The following is a 15,839-nucleotide window of genomic DNA, read 5'->3' on the forward strand; positions in this document are numbered from 1 at the left end:
AAGCAGCAGCGGACTCGGGTCGAAACTCGAGATTTGATGGGAAGTCACGACATGTCCCTAAAATAGTCATTTCAAACCAAATTAGAAAAGCTGTGTCCTTTCATGTATAGGCTAATTTGTCTATCAAATTTCATGGATGGATGGAAGGCATCGGGCTGAATTTTCAAAAGAAGTAATCCAATATCAAGTTTATAGCACATCTTTGAAATATCCTTGGAAATGGCTCTAGAGTGTCGGTTTTGATCCAAAAGGGCGGACTTCCTGTGTCTATTATGGCATGGCTGCTTGGAACTTTTTTTCTGTAGTCCTCCATGAAAACACACTGATTATTAGGGGTGTGAATTGCCTAGTACCTGGCGATTCAATTTGTATCACGATTCGATTCGATGCCGATTAATCCCGATGCGACTCTATAAATTGATTATTGCGATTTTTTTATTTTTTAACTCAAATGTAGAAAATACTAATCAGTAAACTTGTACATGTATACTGTAAGATTTGTATGAAAATGTATTTATGTGAAAATTCAGGCTTATAACTGAGCCACTGCATTTAACAAACAGGTTGCAGTTTGTTTCATGTTTGAACAGCACTAAAACAAAAATATTAAGGCTTAATGTTCCATTAATATAATATTCTTTCATGCTTAATGTGTGAATCCTAACCCTAAGTAAGACGTTTTGTTGAATCTTCCCATAAAAAAATGTATGTTTAAAAATCGATTCGAGAATTGCGCGCTGTAATATCGCGATATATTGCCGAATCGATTTTTTCTACCACCCCTAATAAACACCAAACTTCATGTTGATAAGTGAAAACTGGTTTCAGGGGCTGAATTAACCACAACGAATCTCTACAGGAATTTCATCTTCAAAAACATCCTCGCAAATGGCTCCAAAATGGTGGCGTCCAACCAAAACGGCCTGTGTCTTTTAGAGCATGGCTTCTAAAGACCTTTTTTGTGGCTTTACTCATAATAGACGGTCCTACTAATTTGGTTTTGGGGGGCTGAATTTTCAAAGCATTCCAGTAAAGTACTACCAAGCCAACTCCATCTTTTAAATCTTCCCTGGAAATGAACTTAAAATGGTTGCACCAAACCAAAATGGCTGACCTCCGAAGAGTCTTCTTTTTTTTTTTTTTTTTTTTTTTAATTTCCATGTTATAAAGTGAAACTATCTTTGGGGGCTGAACATTCAAAATAAAATCAACACCTGCTGCCTGCGCTCCAAAGTCACAGGATGTTCTTGAGACGACACGCAGGCTATTGCAAGAGGAAGTGAGCCCTCAACGCAAAAGCAAGACAGAGCGCCATGTCTTCAAGGAACGAACAGAGGACCGCTTCAGATCTTACGGGGACGATCAAGCTGTGAGATGTGGCCCGCTTATCGGTCACCCTTCCTCCCAGTCTTCCCTCCTCTTTTTGTCAATGGCCTTCCCTGTCTTGACAGCCAGCTCCCCAATCAGGCTTAATTACTCAAACCTTCCTGAGTTAGGAATCAAAAGTCAAGTTTACTAACCTCAATTAGCTGATTGTAAGTCGTGGTCTCGCAGGAAAATCTGTGGACTGATTTGGTTGTGTCGAGTTAGCAGTTAACCGCAAACGCCCCGTTGGTATCCGTTCACTATATCAAATAAAAATGGCGGCTTTGCCAGGACATTCCCATTCCCATTCCCAATCCCTAATTCTTTCCCACTCATTCATGATCTGTCCTGCTAATCCAACGCAGTGCTGCCTGGATCTGGAGCTCATCCCGGTGCAAGGCTCCTGAGATGGGGGGGTCGCCCCGGGACGTCACCGGCCTCTTGATATGTCTTTGTGTTTGGCGGCCAAGCAGGATCATTTGTGCCGTCCTGATCGTGTATCAAACGTTCCGTCACAGAGTGATGCTTTTCATTCGTCTGCTCTGCAGGGAGCTTCCATGTGTTCACCTGGACTATTTTCACAAAGGAGAGGACAAGGTCTTAATATGAAAGAAGGCCGTCCTTGGCATGTCGGGGAGCGGATGCCATCGCTGATGAATGATGAGAGGACGGTTTAATGGACTCATGGTGGCAATGTGCTCATCTGACTGCACTTTGTGATTCACGACTTCTACATGATATGACACAACACCATAGAAGCCATTTTTCTTTGTTCCCGCGCCAAGCATGTATGAGAAAACTGAAATGGGGGAACGTCAGCGGCGCCGGCTGCCAACGTTTGACCTAAATAGAGACGCGCTAACCTCATTCTGCACCAGCAGCCCAGATCAACGACATCCGTTAATCCTAAAACCACATCTGGGAGCCGAGAAGGCCTCCGTGTTCCCTTTCCCGCCGTGCCGGAATAAACAGATCCATGGCGGGGAGATTTCAAAGCGGGAGCGTTGACTCGTGTAAGATTAACGCTGAGCTTCTGTTTCCGTGAACGCGACAATGACACGTTGGGTTCATTCTCAGCCGTCATCGTACGCTACATGACTACTGTACATCGACAGTGCACGGATATAAATTATGATTCAGTTATTAGTTTGATCTACAATGTGAGGAAAATAGGCATAACTATTGATTATTGTTTTCCAAAGTAAAAGCAATTGTTTTATTTTGGTTCAAAACAAAGATAATCAGTGTGTTTTCATGGAGGACTACAGAAATCGGACAATATTTACTGTTGGGGAGGTGAAATTTTGAGCATTTGGACACTTTTAAATTAAAAAAAATCATAATGATTTACTGATTACCAAAAATAGTTATCGATTAATTTGATAATCCATTAGTTGTTGATTAATTGATTAACTCATTCACTGCCATTGACGGTTATAAACGTCAAGAAAATCATTAGAACTATTTCTAATACTTTAACATTTTTTTTCTACTTTTGTTAACAAGAGTATGAAAACCTAGAATTTATTCATTGTACATTTAGAACAGATATAAAAATTTTGATTAATCGGGAGTTAACTATTAAAGTCATGCGATTAATTACGATTACAAATTTTAATCGTCTGACGCCCCTAATTTTTAATAATCATCTTGTCAGGCGATTATTATTTTTTTAAATTGTAATTAATCGCATGACTTCACTAGTTAACTCACGATTAATCACACATTTTATATCTGTTCTAAATGTACAAAAAAAAAATTCTAGATGTTTATACTCTTGTTAACAAAAATGGGGAAAAAAGAAGTGAAACTAATACAAATAGTCCAAATGAATTTTTGACCTTTATAGCCATCAATGGCAGTGAATGAGTTAATCTAGTGTACTTCCCAAACGACACTGTCACAATATATTGTACCATATGCTACTACACCGTTTTGTACACAACACAGTCCAAAATGAGTGTTACACTTTCCTATTACTGATACGATACTAAACAAAATGACAGAGGGATGTGAGAATGATGATGTTTTCGAGCAGCTTTCTTGCTCGCCCACAAATGTTGTTGTCAGTCAGCACCGAGCACGCGACGCCATTTACATCTGGATTTGTCCGCCTGCCTGGCTGCCCGTTCCGGGCCCGCCCCCCTCCATTACCCGCCTCCCTCCCGTCGTCTCCCCCTCCCTCCACCACTCCTCCACGGACTCATTGGTCCGCGGGCTCCTCTCCACGGCTGTCGCCCTCCTCGACCCCTCTCTCCTTCTTCTTCTTCTTCTTCTCCCTCTCCAACCTTGTTGTTCTCCCTCCTTCTTCTACACTGGACTCATGTCGCCCTGGGCGTGCGGATGACTCTCGCCCAGCAGCGAACTAGTTAACGAGCGGCGGCGGATGAGCCCGCGCCCGCTCTCCGGCAGGCAGCGCACCGCCACAGTACGAAGATGGCGTCAGAGGGAGCCAGCGGAGAGCAACCTCCTCCCCCGGTACAACAAGCCCTGACCGCCGCCGTGCTGGGAAGCGTCGACACGGTAAGGACGCCGAGGGGGAGCTTCGTGGAAATCACCTAGGGGGGGATTAAGTCATTTAGTCAGAGCCAGGGCGAGAAATGTCGCGCATGAATCACCGCTGAGTGGCCGCCGGGCTCCTCGCGACAAATGTCCGGAGGACAACAAACGTCCGTGTCGGTTCGGCCCACAAGAACCAAACCAGACAGCCAACCCCGCCGTGAAAAAACGCCACCTTCCCCCTCGCCCCATATTGTATCTCATCGTGACAAAATGACGAGCTTTCCCTCAGCTCGGCTCGCTTCGTGATGGAGAATTCTTTTGTTCGTCTCGAGGCTTCTTCGAACCTTCGTCCAGTGATGGAGAAGTGACACACGAAATGGCTTCACGTCGGCATTTGCACCCCTTCGTAAAAATAAAAGGCTTTCCTCTATATTTTGACTGTGGATGTGTTGACAGGTTAGTTTGTGACGTGATGGAGGTTTTCAGGTGGATCCAAGCGGAACCTTCTCAGGTTCCCTGGGAAGCTCTTAGATCCTGAAGAGGTGCTATTTCTTCAGTTTGCTTGTGACCAGATGCTCCACATACGTCTGTTGACACACACCTACGTGCAGTGCTGCCAAGTAATCAAGTACAAATATACTTTGTAGTTTGTGAATATACACAAGTCGATTTTTCAGGTGTTTGTGCTTTACTTGAGTTTTTATTTTCTCTACGATTTTAGTTTTGCTTCTTACAATTGAAAATATATCCATAAGTTGTATTCCTTACTTTGAATACTACAAGATATAGTATTCCCAATACATCATTTTATTTATGTTGTCAAAGCCAAGAAATATTTCATTCTGAAAATTTACACTGACAGAACCTTGGATTTTGAACGTCTCGGAACTCGTACAAATCGGACTTAAAAAAAATGCCTCGGAGTTTGAACTCATTTTCGGAGTTCGAACACCTAAGCAAAGCAAGCTAAACCGAACGTACCTTGAAAACGCGAAGCCGAGCGAAGCCGAGCAATGCCGAGTGCTCACGTTGCGGTAGTTGAGACGAAGCGCTGCTCATTTCCAGTCAGATCGTGAATACTCCCGCAGGTCCTCCATACTCGCGAGTGCATTTGGATTTTTTCACGACTGGGCCCAAAGAGATTGGCCTGAGATTGGCTGGCAACCAGTACAGGGTGTACCCCGCCTACTGCCCGAAGCCAGCTGGGATAGGCTCCAGCAACCCCTGCGACCCTTGTGAGGACAAGCGGTACAGAAAATGGATGGATGGATGGATGGGCCCAAAGAAAGACAACAGTGCCAGTGGCAGGAAAGAAAAACATACAGTGCTACGAACCACAGTGGAACTAGGAAGGAGATTATCGCGCCCTAAAACTACCGTGACTACTTTTGTAAATACTGGCACGAGGACCCCCCTTAGCTGTTCAACAACGAGCCTGACGTTAAACAAAGCACGCAAGGACCAATGTAAAATACACAAACTCAGCACTGAACTAAAGCAAGCATTAACAAAGCATTTATTATCACCTGATGCCATCATAATACAACAAAAAAGTAAGGTATTTTCTATTGTTAAAATACTGTACATGGTGGAAATGTAAAAAAACTAATAGAAATTAAAATAGGATTTTTTGTTGTTTTTGGAGCTTGGGAACAGATAAATTGCATTTACATTATTTCCTATGGGAAAATTTTTTCGGAGGTTGAACAATTTGGACTTTGAACATTTCGCAGGAACGAATTATGTTAAAATTTCGAAGTACCACTCTGGAAGCAGTATGAGCACAATACAAGTTAGTAAAAGTGAACTATTTTGTGCGCAAAGACCTATTTTTAGTCGTTGTGTCAAGTTATCAAAACAGGTGTTGTATATAATTGGCAGTAAAAAAAAAAAATAATTGAAAAGTTTTTCTTGTACATTTATGTTTGCACTTTTTTACATAAGTAAAGGAGTTGAATCTGTATTTCTACTTTTATCTTCTATTTAAGTACAATGTGAGTATTTTCGCCACCTCTGCCAATTTGGCTTTGTTCTTGAGGGTTTAGGAGCCTTTCCAGGATGAAATGTTTTTCATTTTGACATTTTGTATGCACAAGCTTTGTGATGTGTTCCCGAATACCGGAATAGTTTATCAGGCTACTATAGTGGAATGATGATGTCATAATCTGCTGCAGTATCGTCTCGGCATGACACACATGTATAAATATTCACGCAGCATCACATGTAATTGTCCCACAATCAAATAATTAAATCATGTCAGCATTTGATGTGTTGCATAACATTTTCCGGCAGCAAAATTTGAATGGGAGAAGTGAGGGTCAGGTGTTAAAACATCACAACCGGCATTCCGGAATGCGCTTACACGCTGACGCTGTTCCGCCTCAAAGCGGAAAATTGCAAGGTCACACATTTTTGGCACAAGTGTAGTGCCAGCATTTATTTACCGCTCTCTTTCGGATGTAACGTCACCAAAGTGGGTAGATAATTGTTTACTCAGCGGATGTGTGATGTCACATTAGTTTGTGCTAGCATGCTAGTTAATGCTATTTTTGAGCCTCACATTAAGGTGGTTTGTTTGTGATGAATAATTTCTCTACTGAATACAGTCACTTATGTAATATGACTTCATGATTGTGTTAATGCAAGAATGTGTTGATGCTTTATGAGCCTCTCCATTTAAAGTGCTTTGCTACCATCTTGTGGCATCTCGTTAACATAATATATTTTTTTCTTTTTTGCCGTGTAACAACTCCCAGATTTTGCTTCAAAAATTCACGCCTCCCGGGGTTTATATCGTCTGATTTCACATTACTTACAGTATTTGCACAATTGAATGTTAAGTATCAACTTTTCCTCGTTCATTTTCAATGGGACACACATTGAAACTTGTCAGCAATAATTTTTTATTTTTTTTTAAATAAATACGCCATTAGCCATGAATTTGAACAAGTCAAGTTAGGTCAGTGCTTAGAACAATTGCCTGCCACCACGGAGAACCTGGGTTCAAACCTTGCTTGGACCACATTTGAGTACATTCAATGGTTTGATACCAACTGACTATTAGATTAGGAAATGGATTATAATTTCTCTGAAATGATTAAACCCCTCTTTAGACAGATTGCAGTTCAAGTTTTCTTTCTATTCATTTGTAAATACAATTATAACAATTTTAATTTTCACACAATTTATCTTTCAATTTACTTCATAAGCATATGCATTCAAATCTTAGCATTGAGCTTTTCAACATTCCCACGCAATTTCTACAGAAATTGCGCTTTGTCTAGTTTTTCTTCTTCTTCTTATTATTATTATTATTATGAAAACCTGATGTGCTAAAGAAAAAACGGTGCTTTTTTAAATAATTTTTTCAAGACAAATATGTCAATTTTCCATGATCGAAAAAAATAACTTAACATGTAGCAAAGCTGAAATAAATGAAATTTGAAACCAAATGACATCGATCTAATTTTCTGAATTAGGGTTGCAACTAACCATTATTTCAGTAATCAATTAATCTTTCGATTATTCTTTTTGATGAATTTAATCGAAAAAAACATTTACATTTCCATTCCTTTTTTTTCTCCAAAAAGAGGACATTTCAAATTGACAGTGCTGAAACAAATTCAGTTCCTGGTTTAAGTCTGTAATGTGAGGAAAAGTGGAAAATATTATGTTCATTGTTTTCCAAAGTGAAAGATTGTTTTATTTTAGTTCAAAACAAAGATAATCAGTATGCTTTCATCGTGGGCTATATCAATTACTGTTGAGGATCTGAAATTATGAGGACTTGGACAATTTTTTTCGTTTTGGTCTGTTTAGTGTTCCGGTTATTTCCGTGGCAGCTTTACATTCAGGCAGTGAGAGAAAGTGTGTGTGTTTGTGTGTGTGTGTGTGTGGGTTTGAGTGGCGGTACGAGGTGAAGAGCTGTGGAGGAGGTGGTGTTGTGTTCACCAGACACCTTTCTAAATTGGTCTTAATTTCAGTGACTCAGCGGGCATAACTGGGAGTACCGTGTCAGCCCCCCGTGCACCCCCCGCCCCCCACCCTTACGGAGCTCTCTCCAGGACACTTTCGCTTGGCGGCAAGGCGAAACAGGTGCACCGGCTACATTGGTAGTCAAACCTCCTCAGCTCGCTCGCTTCCGCCTCTGTGCCCTCCCACTACCCCAAATGAACCCACCTACCGCTGCCATGCCTTGGTTAAATAAAGCACTTTGCTCTTTGCTCGCCCCTGTTACACTCGCTGCAACTGGCTTAAGGCAAGGGGGAAGTTTCTTGTTTGTGGGGGGCCTTTTCGCACCATCCAATTCTGGTCCCATCATTCCTCGCGCACGCTAGCAGAAGTTTTGTGTCGGTGGATCGATGTCACGCAAAAGCCCAGTGTGTCTGCCAGGTTTTTTAAAAAGTCCAAATTGCAATAAACCATGGAAAGGAATTGAATTCAGTTTTACAAGGTCCTAAACACCTGTGTGAAAGAGTGCAGCACAAAGCTGGGACAGAGTTGAGAATTTCGACACCTGACGGCAATTGTCTCTGTTGACGTAATGATGAGGCACACAAAACCACTAAAACAAAATTATTATTATTTTTACTGCGTTGTGAATGGCACAGACACAAAATTGGGAAAGGAAGTTAGGCTGAAAAGTTTGCAGCACTGGAAAAATGGAATAAAAAAAAAAAGACATTGAATGCTCCATTGTCCTGCATAGTGGCCTTCCAGGAAATTGCCACCGTCGACGTGAGACTGCGACACACTGAACCACTAAAAGCCTCTTTTATGCTGCCGACTAAAGCCAGGAATTTTGCCACCTTTTTCCCTATAAACACGATACATGATACAGAATAGCCCAAAACCGCATTTTCCTTTCCAGATGTGGGCTGTTGGGTTTGTGAAGCTGGTACAGGGGTGTGACGTTAGACAGTAATCACCCAACGCTCAATACTGCCGCCCTCTTGTGTTGAAAGCAATTGTTACTGTTGATGTCAGGCCGCTGCGGCACACAAAACACTAAAAAAAAACACTTTACCCTGACGGAGTTTCCCTCAGAAAACTTGCTAAGCCGAGTGGTCAAGTTAGTCAACCACCGTGTTTTTGTAAAAACTTTAAAAGTTGACATGAATCTCAAATTATTGATTGTTTTGTGTTCTGTATAAACCATTTATTACCAATACGGTTTTAACAAACACACAAAAAATAGCTGCTACCCCCGCGACCTGACCCCAGATAAGCAGCAGACAATGGATGGATGGATAGATGGAGGAATAAATAGAATAAAAAATAAATAATACCATTTGTTTTCACAGGGTTAAAGAAGTCTATTCAGTTAGATTAATCAGATCTTAAACCTGAAAATAAGAAATAATGCTGCTGATGGATTGGATAGTTAATGCACCGACAATATTTCAAACGTCTATTTTTTGCGATTTCTCTAATGTTTGTCTAATAACGGATCTTATTAGGGGTGCACCGATCACAATTTTCTGGCTGATCAATAATCCTAGATCTTTTAAAGTTTGACCTGCTGATCTTGATTTTTACCCATCCTGATTTTTTGATGTATGCTGTTGTTCTATTTCCAAACTTGTTTTATTGAAAAACATTGAACAATATTTCTGAAATAATACAAATGGGTTGTTTTAACTGCATATGAAGTCATTCTCTTCAAAATGAAAAGCCTATCAGTCATCTCAGCAGAAGAGGACAGTGGCTGACTTTTTCAGACTTTTAAGGAGTGAGATAAGATTGGTGGAAAAGATCGGTTGACTTTTAAGGGATCGGCCGATCGTGCGCCCCTCGTTCTTATATTTTAAATATTTATTATATAATGAAACTAACATACATTTAACCACTTATTGAAATTTAAATTTGGTCCAGGTCAAATGCACAAATAAATAAGCCGGTTATATTTGTTGTGTGGTAAGCATTGTTGTTAGCATTAGATGCTACGTCTTAGTCTTTTATATTAGATTTTTCCCAAATGAAATAATTATCCTTAACAAATGGCAGCTCATCCTTAATGCCGAGTTCAAAGCAACAGACTCAATGTTTTTTATTTATTTATTTTTTTAATAATTTGACTAATCAAATATATCTAAAATTCATTGCTGCTAAACTTCTTCAATGTTGTGACACAAGATGAAGGCAATATCGGCCACTGCTAGGAAATGGGAGGTCTTCAATTAGGTTGAAATGGCTTAAGAAGTTTGACATTTTGCTCATGATCAAATTCACACAAATCAAATTCCAGCTTTGGAATTTCATCACAGGTGACTGGATGAACTCGTCGAGACAATAAGGTTTCCTTATTGTGATTCCGCAGACCCTCGAGTCTGATTCATGTCGGCCAGCCGACTTCCCGCCGACCGACCTGTCGGAGACGACACCTAAACTGTGTTTGCCTTTCATAAGGGGAGCGGAAAGAAGCTTTTAATTGTGGCAAGAAGTGGTGTGGTCAACCCCGATTACAATCATCCTCACCCGCTAGCCGCTAGGAACTGCCTAATGACCTAGCTAAACATAATTAGGCTTTAATCGCTGTGAGGTAGGACGAGATAGCTCGTCTAATTGGAGGGCTGCGTTTAATTAGAGCAGCATGATGCGAGTGGGGTCGGAGGCTGGCTCCCATTGTATTTCTTTCAATGCTTGTACGTGTTATGCTACGTGCTATGTGGTTGTGCTCATTTATTCCTGGTCAAATATATGTTCCGAGCCTTCAAACTAGGGTCTGTGGGGCAAGTTTATGTATTATATTTTTTTATCTGTTCCAAGTTTTTGTTCTGTTTTCCTAAAAAACAAAAACAAAACACTATTCTATTTTAAATGTTCAAAATGTATGTTTAAAATGACACTCTCCAAATCTTAACTGTTTTCCTGACATTCAAGGTTTTCGAACTGAAGCCGGCTTGTGACTATGGCGAGGTAGCCACCTCCAAATTTTATTTGCAGGAAAACCCCTGATTTTTGTGCTTTGGTGTTCCAGAAATGCGACTTCAACATGGATAACCTGAGCAAGCCGGAGCTGCTGACCCTGCTGAGCATCATGGAGGGCGAGCTGGAGGCCCGCGACCTGGTCATCGAGGCCCTCAGGGTGAGTTGTGCTCCATTTGGAAATCGCCAATCGACTCGTTTGCCTTGCGGCAGCCCTTGCAGATCTGCAGGGAGGCTCATACCAGTAGCTTCGCTGTGATGAGGGAAGGCGTAAACCTAGTGTTAATTAGCTTGTCTGCGTGTTTTTGAGTGTGAGCCTTTGGGGAAAAAAATAGGAGCAGCAATTGATTTTCATTCATGGCCACTGTGAAATTGCTGTTTTTTGTTTTTGTTGTTTTCATTTAGTTTTTTTGTTGTTTTACTTGGCCGAGGAAGTGCATGTTTTGACTTCCTACAAGTATTGCATTCACCTCTACTATTCCTAGTAGGAGTCTTTTTAGAGCTTTTTCACTTCCATGACACTTCTCTGATTGTTCGCTTCTGCCGTCACTACCAACGTTAGTGTTAGTGTGTGTGCACGCCTTTATTTGATTCGGTGTGCAACATCCTGTACAGTTCCTGAAATATTAGCCTCAAATTTTACAGTAAATGCCATAAATAAGTCGATGAACATGCTGGTTTATAAGCTGCAGCGTTACATGTATAAATATGAGAGAAAGCAAAAACTTCCAATTGCCTTTTTCAATGTCCAGGACAGGTCAGACGCTTTCAATTTGAGTGATGCGTCGTAGGCATTACGTCACTTCTGAACACTGATCCGAAGGCTTCAATGTGTTCAGATTTGATCTGAAAATGTGAGCTGTTCACACTTTCATCATGGAACTCATTCAAATATTCCTGAACTGTAAACATAAGTTGTGTGAGTTAAAGAGAAACTAAGAATAGACAAGAACGTGAAGCTCTTGGATGGAGAAAATCTACAACTAAACAGCATATTTAACATCGCTTGGGTGAAAGCTGGGGGAAAAGTTGCGACTAATAGTCCAAATGGTCATAGTCTGTTATTCTTTAAAAAATCATTTAATGAAAATCCATTTGATGTTGTAAAGAATCATGATTTCATAGTAAATAGAAATCTTACTATCAATGTTAAGATTCCAAAATGAAAACGTGTCTGATTTCAATAGAAATTTTCAGTTTGGTCAGGTGAGAAGAGTGGAAGATCTAAAGTGCTTCTGATCGCGAAAAGTTAATCTATACGGTCGCTTGCTGATTGTCCAAGCGAGCCAATGGGAAATAGGAATGGTAACAAATTCCGACGTTACAACAAAGCCTGAATGACATTTTGAGACGTAGACGTCTCAAAATGTTTACGATCCTTAAATGTGACTTGGATATTTTTTTACAATCTGAAAGGACCTCCCTGTTGTCTTTTACCGTAATACTGTATATCTCCTTTTATGGTGAAAGTTAAGTGTCATCCACATCCAGAAGAAACTTACACTGAGCTTACTCATTAATTTTGTCTAATGTTTAAATCTTGGTGGTAGTCTGCACTCCGTCCTGGCCAGGTTTCAGTGATCTGCACAATGATCCTGTTTGTTCTGTGGCAGACTCGTGTCATGTGATGTAGGCAGTGCGGATGCAGGAAATCAGGAAGAGGTAAGAAAGGCATCCGTAGCGTAGACTCCATACTGGCAAAGCGCTATGAGATTTACAACGGGACCGGGAAGATGATCCCAAGAAGACGCCAGCTGCAGATGTCAGATGAGCGTGTAAGCGAGTTCCAGCGACGGCGCACCAGCACAGATCCGTCACTCGTCACTCGTCGCCAGGCTCCGTGGCGTTATTAAGCAGCTTTGGAGCCGCAGATTAATTAGCATGTGGCTAAAGCCACGCTGAGCCGCCGTATCGGGTTTCGTCCAAGTAAAAAGAAAGGAGGCTGTAAGCTGATTAGCCCAACAACAATGGTGGTGGTATCACATGATTAGCGCAAGCTTGTCAAGAAGGGGACTGGGCGTCTCTACGGAATTCTCAGTGCTGTTATTTTTAGACGTCGACAGGTAGAAATAAAGCTGCGAGTGATGCTAAATGGGAAGGTGTGCCGGGCGGAGGACTCTTTTGAAGGAAATTGGAAACACAACCTTTTGAGTTGTACTTAGGGATAGACTGATATTGGGCATTTTGATGAATATCGGTATCTGTCTTAAAAAAATATATATGATGGCCGATATAAGGCAAATCTAAAATCATTTAATTTAAGGGAACTATTTATTTACATTTTTAGTTAACTTTATAAGAGATGATGCTGACCCTGGGAACCTTCTAAACCTTTCCAACAAAGTCAAGATTGGCAATAGTATTAAAAAAAAATTATGATAATATTTTGAAAATGAATACCGGCTCCAAATATCAGTTATCAGCCTCATTGACTACTTAAAATCTACATCGGTATCTTCCTTGAAAAAAACAACAATATCAGTCTATCGCTACTTATTTTATTATTTACTTCCATTGTGTTTGAAGGCATGGTTTCTTGAGGACTTTTGTGAGTTTACTCATGCTAGACTTCCTTTCCAAATTTCATCTTGCCAAGTGAAAATGTATTTTGGGGATTGAATTTTCAGAACAGGTCAGAAGTCCAAGCCAGTTAGTTTTTCTTGGAAATGACCCCTAAAAACTGAAATGGTGCACTTCCTGTGTCTATTCCAGCATGGCCTTTTGAGACTTTTTTTTTTGTGGGTGTTTTCCGTGGCTGATGGAATTACCAGATAAAATTTTTCTAAGTGAATCTAGTTTCAGGAAACGAATTTTGAAAATGTTCCGTGGTGACGCTACTAATCTGATTTTTAAAGGTCTTTACACCTCGTGCTCTGTTCTTAAAAAGCCAAACTCGAGGCTGTAAAGCCATTGCCCCTGACATTTGCGCAGTCATTTCGAAGGGAATGTTAAAGAGGCAGTGAAAAACTTGGAGACGGGCCATGGCAGCTACAAAGTCGGACCCCCGTAGATCGACATGACAACAGTCAGTTTGCCTTGGTGGCGTTACACTTAAGGTCTATGTATAACTAGCTCTTGTTTGTGTTTTGAAAATTCCAATTTGATTAAGCATGTCTATCATGAGTAGACGATTTTGGTTCGAAGTCGCCATTTTCAACGATGAACTAGAAATGTCAGATTTTTCTACCAAATCTCATACGTCGAATGAGCGAAACAAAATTGTGGAAAAAATTTGAGTTTTGTCCTCGTGTTTGTGTGTGAGACCATAACATGCAGTGAAATTTGGCCACTTACTACAGTTTAAGAATAAGTAATATGAGAGTGTTGCTTATGAAAGCTTCACGAGTAGACTTGCGGGCGACCGTGACGGGAGGTCTGAATTCTCGGAACCTCGGTCCCTGCGAGGTCACGTGAGTCACCATATGACCAAGCTGTTGTCAGCGGCGGGCCCATACATGCTCAGCACAACACAACGCAACGTAACATAACACATGCCTTGGGCGGCCGGGCAGCGTGACGTTATCAACCAGCATCTCGCTATTTAAGGCATGTCCTGTTGCCGGGGCTTCTCCAGCGTTTGCCCTCAGCACGCTTCCATCTCTCTTCTTTCGTCCTCCATTTGTTTCTCTCTGCCGCCACATCAATCGTCTTGTGTAATTGTGTCATCACGCGTTATGCTCTCTATTAAACCGGAGAGTAGGGCTCTGATGGAGACGGTTGCCTTGGAAACGCTTCACTCATGCACTGGTTAAACTGATAAGCAAGCCAATGACCTGCATATTACACCATCAGTCTCCTAATGCTAATACTTAGCCTCTAATTTAATATTACTTTACTTGAGCTACTTTGCAATAACGTTTGATAGCAATGTACGTCGACATGTTGCGAGTCCTCGAAGATCCATCTGTTCCGATTTCATCACACGCCTCATGTTTTTTAATCTTGTCATTCAAGTTTAACTCATTCACTTCCTGCCATTTTCACAGAAGCAATCCCCTTCGCTCTTGATTGTTTTACTGGATGTTATCAGATTTTGCAAGGCCCACAGAATGTTGTGTTCTATTGCTGTAAAAACTGGGAAATCTAAGATTAGAGTGTCTTCTTTAATCGGGGAAAAAAGTATATTTCTATCTATTTCCGTTTTGCAGCAATTAGCATTAAAATATAGCTAAGTTTTATCATTATTCACAAATCTGTTTTAAACTGTGGGGTAAACAGCTTGTATGCAACATGTCCTGGTTGATCTCTTATACTCTGCTGTCACCTGCTGGCCGTTTTTGCAATGACTACCATTGATTCAACTGCTCTCTGCAGTTCAGAGGCTGCATCAAAGCATTCTGTATGCTCTAGCATTAAAAAACATATAAATATGTCTTTGGGTAATATTTAAAATAGAACATATTTATACGTTTTTGGGAGCAAATTAGTTAAGAAGGAAGTTAACCATTCTTAATGTCTACAGTCTAGTTGTTGTGCGTATTAAGGATGCAATGGTTTTTTTTTATATAACACAATTATTTGAGTAACTCAAATCATTGAATTACCCAAAAAATAAATAAATAGGGGCTAAGTTTTTGCCCACCTTTTGAAAAAGGCTAATATTACTTCATAATTGTGTGACTTTCAGTGTTTGTGGGATTTTAAATGGCATCAAATAGTTACCATCAATATGCTAGCTGTTGCTAGCTGCAAACACATGCACGCACGGAATGACACAATCAGTATGCACTTCTTTTTGGTGGGCTGCCTAGCAACCAGACCCCCCTACCTGGACTCTCCTCCACATGTACACATGCTTTCCGCCTCGTGTTTCACCGCCACCCACCAAAATTCCACTCCAGAATGAGGCTGAAAAGACCTTAAGTGTCAATCTGTGCCCCCCACCCAACCACCACCACTCCATCTCCATTCTCGGAAGCCTAAGGAGAGCCTCGCTTTTTTTTATAATTTTTTTTCCTCCAAGTGCTGTCAGTTGAAGGCGTCTCCTAGCTCCCACGGGGGGAAGAAGCGTGTCTGAGTGCTCATATGGATGCAGGCATGAGGCA

At 41.0% G+C, this 15,839-nt stretch overlaps 1 protein-coding gene across 2 annotated transcripts in view; it reads left to right on the forward strand.

Annotated features, from left to right (window-relative positions):
• The first annotated feature begins 3,538 nt into the window (after positions 1-3,538).
• Positions 3,539-15,839, forward strand: part of cttnbp2 (cortactin binding protein 2) — a 37,419-nt gene continuing 25,118 nt past the window's right edge. Inside the window, exons 1-2 of one of the 2 annotated variants that reach the window (XR_015094531.1) lie at positions 3,539-3,888; positions 10,847-10,954. Coding sequence is in view for 1 of the 2 variants with exons in the window: in XM_086072880.1 (XP_085929006.1) it covers positions 3,802-3,888; positions 10,847-10,954 (195 nt within the window). In the remaining variant the exon portion in view is untranslated. The remainder of the gene's footprint in view (positions 3,889-10,846; positions 10,955-15,839) is intronic. The other variant, XM_086072880.1, reaches the window with a different exon arrangement.

Source organism: Leptonotus elevatus, chromosome 4 (genome assembly GCF_054856555.1).
Source record: "Leptonotus elevatus isolate MCC_2025b chromosome 4, RoL_Lele_1.0, whole genome shotgun sequence".
Lineage (NCBI taxonomy): Eukaryota > Metazoa > Chordata > Actinopteri > Syngnathiformes > Syngnathidae > Leptonotus > Leptonotus elevatus.